Source organism: Aethalodelphis obliquidens, unplaced genomic scaffold, assembly GCF_003676395.1.
Source record: "Aethalodelphis obliquidens isolate GAN/ISIS:26980383/991018 unplaced genomic scaffold, ASM367639v1 scaffold5, whole genome shotgun sequence".
NCBI lineage: Eukaryota > Metazoa > Chordata > Mammalia > Artiodactyla > Delphinidae > Aethalodelphis > Aethalodelphis obliquidens.
This window is the reverse complement of record NW_020837949.1, coordinates 57,526,361-57,535,193: the sequence shown is the minus strand read 5'-3', so window position 1 is coordinate 57,535,193 and position 8,833 is coordinate 57,526,361. Positions and strand designations below refer to the sequence as shown.

The 8,833-nt window shown below is 35.2% G+C and overlaps 1 protein-coding gene across 3 annotated transcripts in view; it reads right to left on the bottom strand.

Annotated features, from left to right (window-relative positions):
- Positions 1-8,833, bottom strand: part of CASD1 (CAS1 domain sialic acid O acetyltransferase 1) — a 77,448-nt gene that overhangs the window by 16,207 nt on the left and 52,408 nt on the right. For 2 of the 3 annotated variants that reach the window (XM_027102475.1, XM_027102477.1), the window contains 4 exons: positions 7,185-7,286; positions 4,403-4,543; positions 3,818-3,895; positions 1,121-1,213 (listed from right to left, as the gene is read on the bottom strand). In XM_027102475.1, coding sequence (XP_026958276.1) covers positions 1,121-1,213; positions 3,818-3,895; positions 4,403-4,543; positions 7,185-7,286 — 414 coding nt within the window. The remainder of the gene's footprint in view (positions 1-1,120; positions 1,214-3,817; positions 3,896-4,402; positions 4,544-7,184; positions 7,287-8,833) is intronic. The other variant, XM_027102476.1, reaches the window with a different exon arrangement.

Here is an 8,833-nt window from a genome sequence, read left to right as displayed (position 1 = left end):
GTGTGTGTGTGTGTGTGTGTGTGTGTGTGTGTGTGTGTGTGTGTGTGTATGTGTATAGTGGAATATTAGTCATAAAAAAGGATGAAATAATGCCATATGCAGCAACATGGATGGACCTAGAGATTATTATACTAAGTGAAGTAAGCCAGACAAAGACAAGCATCATATATCACTTATATGTGGAATCTTCAAAAAAAAAAAAAGAACTTATTTTCAACACAGAAAGAGATTCACAGATATAGAAAACAAACTTATGGTTACCAAAGGGGAAAGGGGGTGGAGTGATAAATTAGGAGGTTAGGATTAGGATTAACACACTACTATATATAAAATAGATAACCAACAAGGACCTACTAAATAGCAAAAGGAGCTATACTAAATATTTTGTCATAACCTATAAGAGAAGAAAATCTGAAAAAGAATGTATGTGTGTGTGTGTGTGTATAACAATCACAGAGAAATTTTCCCAATTTTAAAGACAACTTAATAAATATTGTAACTCTAAAATGTACCTTTTATGATTATAGTATGAATTCTTCTGTTTTAAAATGTTCTATTTCAAATAATAAAACTCAGAATACTCAGAATGTATTTCATAACCTACTTTAAACGGATTCTGTAGATAATTTCGTATTAGGTATTGCACACAAAATAATGAGTTTAAAAATTTTCCCCAAACTTCCAATCGTAAGAGTGAATTTTTTTATAAGCATCAATAAACTAAATTCCAGTACTATAATATTTAATTATGAATGAACAAATCAAAATCCTCTCAACTTGATTTCATTTTTGTCTATTTACAAATTTCATTTATATCTATTTCATTTTTTTCTCTTCTGATCTCAGCATCTTGTTGTACTTGAAAGCTTAAGACAATGTAAAGAATATTTGAAAGTCATCTGTGTCTAGCCATTTAAATAAGGCTTTAAATAATGTAATGTCTAGCCATTACATTCTATAATACTGCTGTTGAAGTTCTAAATTTCTTTCCTATAATTTCATAAATAACATAGCTTTGATTAAAAAAATGTCAGACTTACACACCTATATACTCATTCACATACACACCTGCATATAACACTTGGTTGTGTAAGACAGACCAAAATATTAATGTACCAACCTCTAATGAAATTTTTCCAAACCAAGCAAAAAATGAACTGTAAACTGAACGGGCATATCCAGGGATATTCCTTATTAGGATGAAGGCTAAAATCTAAAGAAAAAACACAGAGGCAAATATTAATAATCCACTTATTAAAATAATTTTGCTTTCTTTCAAGTAATAACTTTATTATTTGTTATTGAACTTGATACATCGACACAATGGTTTTCTTCAACAGATAAATGTTTTTTTTCAAGTTATTTTTATTTTTTTTTGCGGTATGTGGGCCTCTCACTGTTGTGGCCCCTCCCATTGAGGAGCACAGGCTCCGGACACGCAGGCTCAGCGGCCATGGCTCACGGGCCCAGCCGCTCCATGGCATGTGGGATCCCCCCGGACTGGGGCACGAACCCGTGTCCCCTGCATCGGCAGGCGGACTCTCAACCACTGCGCCACCAGGGAAGCCCCTCAAGTTATTTTTGATCCAGAGTCTACTCTAACTGGATTTCTCAGCATGTGGTCTGTATACTGCAAACAAGTGCAGGTTTTACATAGTACATGGCTGAACAGTTTTATTTTATGTATATTAGAAAAAACATAAACTCATCTTGAAGCCCTTTGTGTAGAAAATGATGTATTTATGTAGCAAAATTTAATAAAATTCCATAATACAATTTTGTATTAATGTACTAATCCATAAAGTATTTGCTTTTTTAGGAGCCGCCCACCCCCATCTTTTTGCTCTCTTCAAAAGTCTCCCTCTACTGGCAGCAATGTAAACGTGGGAAAAAAATAACTAAGGAAAGATGAGCATGTGGAGTGACTAGGAGAAGAGGTGGTAAGGCTCAGGAGTGCTTGTGTTAGTGTTATTCTATGTGCAGTCACTCTCTTCCTTAGCTCCTCTTATATTGTTCGGTATTAGTGCACTGTTAGTGGAACAACCCCCTTCCTTTCACGTCATTACAAAAATGACATCAGATATGATATACAAAGTGTTATATCTGGTTGTCTGCAGAAGTCATGAAAATGTTATATGAATATAGTACAATGTTTAAAATGTCATTATCAATTGTGTTTGGAGAGTCTGTCATATGCTTGGTTCTACTGACTATATAGAGGTTTAAGAGGGATAAAATAGTTTCTTCACTGAAGAGAACTTAAAACCTAAAACAAGATCCTCCAGAAATCCTCCCTGTTCCTCTTTGTTGAACTACTCATTTTTTAGGCCTCGGCTTAGACATACTTTCTCCAAGAACCCTGCTCTGGTATCAAGATGGGTTATGAAGAAATCCCATGTGTTTCCAAAGTATCCTGTACTTGACCATCACTACACTAATCACAATACCTTATGATTACCTGCAACCAGAGGTATCTCTGTAAAAGGTAAATCTGATTTGGGTTGCCTCTAGCCTCTGCCCACCTCCTAGGCACTGCGACATACTTCTCTCGACCCTGGGTCTCTGAGCCCTAGCCCCAATGGTCTTCATTAAGTTCCTTGAATGTGAATATGCTCTTTTCTACCACAGGGCCTAAGTTCTCACTGCCTGCCTTCATTCCTCCATTCTCAGCCTAATTTTATGAGGGAAATCATCTCTGAACCCTAACTACCTTCACTCCAACTCTAACTAGATCATATCCTGTATTATATTCCCTTGTAGCATCATGTACTTCTATTTATAATTACATGGTGATTATATGATTACTATCTCTAACAGAAGAATATAGGCTCTGTGAGGGTAGGGACCATGTCTGATTTGGTCACCACTATATCCCCCAGCATAATATCTAGCACATAGTAAGTATCAAATATTTGTTAAATGAATTTTAAAAATTGTTAAATGGGGCTTCCCTGGTGGTGCAGTGGTTGAGAGTCCGCCTGCTGATGCAGGGGACACGAATTCGTGCCCCGGTCCGGGAAGATCCCACATGCCGTGGAGCGGCTGGGCCCGTGAGCCATGGCCACTGAGCCTGCGCGTCCGGAGCCTGTGCTCTGCAACGGGAGAGGCTACAACAGTGAGAGGCCCGTGTACCACAAAAAAAAAAAAAAAAAAATTGTTGAATGAATGAGTGAATGTTTACTGATCCATATGTCTATTAGACTGTAAGTTCTGTGAGGGCAGGAGCTACATGTACTTTTTACATGTAGCATGGTTCTTTTTTTTTTTTTTTTTTTTTTCGGTACGCAGGTCTCTCACTGTTGTGGTCTCTCCCGTTGCGGAGCACAGGCTCCAGATGCGCAGGCTCAGTGGCCATGGCTCACGGGCCCAGCCGCTACACGGCATGTGGGATTTTCCCGGACCGGGGCACGAACCTGTGTCCCTTGCATCGGCAGGTGGACTCTCAACCACTGCGCCACCAGGGAAGCCCAGTAGCATGGTCCTTAACACATAGTCTCATAGTTTTTAATGATCTTCTAAGTAAAAAAGTAAATGAAGAAATTTGAATAAATAAATGATGAAAAAGCAAACAGGAGAAAAGAATTAACATTTTCTGAGTGCTTATTAAGCAACAGACACTGATCATTTCCATACATTTAATAACCACCCTTTAAAAGAGATTTTTAATATCTCTGTTACAGTAGAGGAAGGTAGGCCTTAGGAAGATTAAGTAATATACCTACATTTAATAGAGTTTAATCTCAAATCTTGCTGCCTCTAAAGACTCTGTTCTTATCAAAAATTAAGAAGAAAACTTTCTCTAAATAAAGATAATTACCTGTACCACAGAAACAGATGGGTGGAGTTCATTGCACTCTGCTTTGTTTTTACAACTGCTAGCCCAGATGGAATAGGTCTAAAATAAAAAATATATGCATCAGTTCACAAAAATATATATGCCTTAAAGAGGAAGCACTCAACTTTAAAAATAGTTTTATTTATAACATTATACTTCATTATGCTATTAAAAAAGCTTCAGTAAAAACTGTCCACAGGTTTGCTCATCACTCTTTTTGGTGTGCTCAAATATCAGAAAGTAGAAAGAGGGGAACATAAGTCTGTGATTTTCTGGAAGTAGTGATCATAAGGCAGTGATGGCTCTTCCTGTCAAACACCTTATATTTTTTCCCAAACTTATTACAACTTTTAAAATTCTATTTCACTGAGATCTCAGTTATTCTTCATATTTAACATATATATATTCTCTTTAGAATTTATGTTCAATTAAAAAATAAGGAGAAAAAGAATTTCAAAAGTAAAGATTTTATTTACTAAAAACAAATGATTAAACTCCTATCTCTTAGAAGTTAATTTTCTGTACTGTGGATTTGGGAAATTTAGAAAATTACATTTTGAAACTTACCAAGAAAGAAACTACTGAAATAAATAATAGAAAATTTGAAACTTTGTTTGAAAAAAGAGGTTCACCCTTTCCTTCAGAAAGTACTTGGCGCTTCTGTAAAGCCAGATAAATGAAAGCAAACAACATCCCATGAAAGACTACCTAAAAAATAAGGAGAGAAAACCTGTTTTAAACAGCTACTTTTCAATAAATAGCAAATGTAATTGGTAAAGGAGAACAGTATGTATAAAAGTATGTAGGTAAAAAGCTTAAAGGTCCAAAGTTTCTATGAAGAACTTAAACTTCAAGAAATGAAGTCAATGATTGTTGGAAACAATTTGCAATAGACAAGCAAACATCTCTTGCAATGACACAGATAAGCTGGTTTACTCCAAGCAGTCTCAGCAGCAAGTGAAGAAATAAAGACAATTTATATATCTGGAGAAAACCATAATTCGAAAAGATACATGCACCCCAACGTTCATGCAGCATTATTTACAATAGCCAGGACATGGAAGCAACCATCAACGGGTGAATGGATGATGAAGATGTGGTACATATATACTGTGGAATATTACCCAGCCATAAAAAAACAAAATAATGCCACTTGCAGCAACATAGATGGACCTAGAGATTGTCATACTGAGTGAACTAAGTCAGACAGAGAAAGACAAATATCATATGATATCACTTATACATGGAATCTAAAAACATGGTACAAATGAACTTATTTACAAAACAGAAATAGAGTCACAGATATAGAAAACAAATTTATGGTTACCATGGGGGAAGCGGGGGAGGGAAAAATTGGGAGGTTGGGATTGACATATATACACTACCATATATAAAATAGATATCTGGGACTTCCCTGGTGGTGCAGTGGTTAAGAAGCCACCTGCCAATGCAGGGGACACGGGTTCGAGCCCTAGTCCGGGAAGATCCCACATGCCATGGAGCAACTAAGCCTGTGCGCCACAACTACTGAGCTTGTGCTCTAGAGCCTGTGAGCCACAACTACTGAAGCCCACGTGCCTAGAGCCCATGCTCCGCAGCAAGAGAAGCCACTGCAATGAGAAGCCTGCGTACCGCAACGAAGAGTAGCCCCCACTCGCCGCAACTAGAGAAAGCCCACGTGCAGCAATGAAGACCCAACGCAGCCAAAAATAAAATTAAATAAATTTTTAAAAATAATAAAATAAAATAGATAAATAATAAGAACCTACTGTATAGCACAGGGAACTCTACCCAATACTCTGTAATGACCTATATGGGGAAAAAAATCTAAAAAAGAGTGGATATATGTATATCTGATTCACTTTGCTGTACAGCAGAAACTAACACAACACTGTAAACCAACTATACTTCAATAAAAATGAAAAAATGATAAAAACTATTCTGAAGACACGTGATAAAATTCAAATGTACTCAACCAAGATAAAATATATTCTATATTGGTACTTTCAAGCAAATAAACAGTAACATTACCAAGAGCATACTTTGAAAAAGCAGTATATGCACATAAGAATGAAAAAAAATGGTGGATCAGAAAGCACAATAGCTTTCTTTTCTTTTTTTAAAAAATTATTTATTTATTTTTGGCCACGTTGGGTCTTCATTGCAATGTGCAGGCTTTCTCTAATTGCAGCAAGCGGGGGCCACTCTTCATTGCGGTGCACGGGCTTCTCATTGTGGTGGCTTCTCTTGTTGTGGAGCATGGGTTCTAGGCACACAGGCTTCAGTAGTTGTGGCACACAGGCCTGTGTGGCATGTGGGATCCCGTGGCATGTGGGATCTTCCCAGACCAGGGATGGAACCCATGTCCCCTGCACTGGCAGGCGGATTCTTAACCACTGCGCCACCAGGGAAGTTCCAGCTTTCTTTTTTAAATAAACACTTAGCATGAGCTATCGTAGTAGACTGCCCTAATGAGAAAGTTGAGAATTAAAAATTATTTTATGGCAAGGCTTTAACATAGCTTTTTATTCACATATGGTTTTGAAATGCAATGTACGATTAGAAAAATAAAAATAATTTTAAAAGTAAATATTTTATTTATTAAGAATAACTGGAAAGTGCATAGGTATTAGAAACCAGGAATAGCACAGAAAAGGCACTAAGAAAATATTTGTTGAATGAAAAAAGGGAAGAGTAAAAAATGGAAGTTAAAGGGAAAGAGTGAAGAGGGGTAATTAATATTTATTCAGTGTCTATTATTTTCCAAATGCTGTGCTAGATGTTTCATATTTTCTTGGCCAATTAAGTCCTAACCAGCCTTCAAGATAAAATTCATGGAATAATCCATGACATTGCTCTCTTTTCTTTGCACACTTCTATTACAAAATCCATACTGCAGAGTTTAGCACTAATTATAAGCAGTAATCCAGAGTTTTTGGGGTTTTTTTTAGTAATCCAGAGTTTTAAACTAGATTATAAGGTTTAGAAGCCTGGTGGTATGTCTTCTTTCTCTAAAATATATCCCTCATAACACCAACATCTAGAGCATATATTGGAGCTTAATAAGTATTGTGTTGAATGGCTGAAGCATATATATGAGATCATCTCTAAGTCAAAATTATGACTCAAATAAAGGTCACTTTATAGATAACATTTTTATAGTATTTTCCTACTGATATATGTACACATGCATACCCTTTCTCCACTATAAAAACAGGGGAGGGCTGGACTGCTTTGATTTACCAAATCAACATGTTTCCTTATTCCAAAACTAAATAGATTAAAATTTTCCAAATAATTTTTAAAAGTATAATTTGAAATAGCAAAAGATCACAAGGTAAATACATACGTAACGATCTAACCTCCATCTGAACCACCATTCATATACATTGCCTTTCAGTTCGAAACACTTGGACAATGGCCAAAGAGAAAAGATCTTCTCAAATGCACCCTGAGAAGAGGAATCCAGAAAATAAATTAAGATGGTACAAGTTAATACTTGCCTTGCAATTCTATTACAAACTGTCATTTTCTAAAGTTAAAATTATGTAAGGGTCATTCACAATTTTAAAATTCTACTTAAATATTTCATTTGAAAATGCCATTTCATTTGAAAATAAATATATTCTACTAAAGGCTATGAAAGATGATTTAAAACATTTTTGTTAACTTACTTTCACTGCATATGAAAGGCTACTGAGACTGAAAAATAAGACAAACAAACAAACAAACCAAGCTGGTAATTGGAAAATTATTCCATTTAAGGTTTTTAATCTAGTATACAAAAGAGTTAATATTTACTGATCAAAACACAAAAATACAAAATACTTCAGCCAACACAGTATCAATAACCTAAAGGATGATGGTTAAAGTTATAGTTTTTCTTTATCTAAATGTCCTTAATAATCTATAATTAACCATTTGAGTTAAAAGAATCCTCTGAATTAGTCACCTTACTCAATCAACCATACCCAAATTCCATTACTAGCCTTTGAAACAAAGTTTACAATTTTACTCTGGTCGAGTTAGTGAATGTACCCCCTTATTAATCTGACAGCCTGGAAAATCTGGGAATGAAGGGGCAGAAGTCTTGGGTACATTCCTGCACATTAATGAAGTCTTTCAAAAAAAAGAGAACAAAAACCTCAATTTCCAGACTAAAGAATGAAGACAAACTCTATTAAGGAAACTCCATTATTAGACATAATGCCACAGCATAAAAAAATGTTTAACATCACAACTTTTAAAAAGGCTAATAAAAATCAAAGCAAAATATGAAAATAGTATATTTTAGGTAATACCAAATCTTTAGGTCAGAAGAACTTTATTAACAAAATGCAATATTCTCCATTTAACCGCAGAATTTAAAATGCTAATAGCTTATAAAAATAGGTTCTATTAAAGCTTTTGCCTCAGAAAATTAACGATGATTATTACCAAGACTTGCAATGTAAGGTATATACCTATTATATCATATTTCTATATTTTATCTATATATATGAGAGATACATGGCCCTGTAGATCATATATCACATAATGATGTATTTATAATTTAAAAATTTATTTCTCATTAAAAATTATTTTTTGATTAATAATCAAGTATTTAATGAGCACCCATTTTGTGAAAGACACTGGGCTATGTACTTTTTTTTCTTGTCCAGTGGTCAATACTGATCCTAAGCTGGAGAAATCTTCTTAATTCTTTCTATTGAACTGTTGGTCCGTGTTCCTTTCTCTCCCGCAGATGAACCAGGGGGTGTTGGGAATTTTAATGAATAATTATCAAGTAATGTGGCAGTTACCTGGCTATTTCTTTATACATTTGCCTATTGCTTATTATTTTATATATTTCCTGCAAAAAACCTTGGAAATCAGGCAGAAATAAATATGCTTTATTTCTAAGTATAAAAATAAGTAGGAAAGCCTATAACACAAACAAAAAAAACAGCTTTATAGGACTACACACACACACACACACACACACACACACACACACAC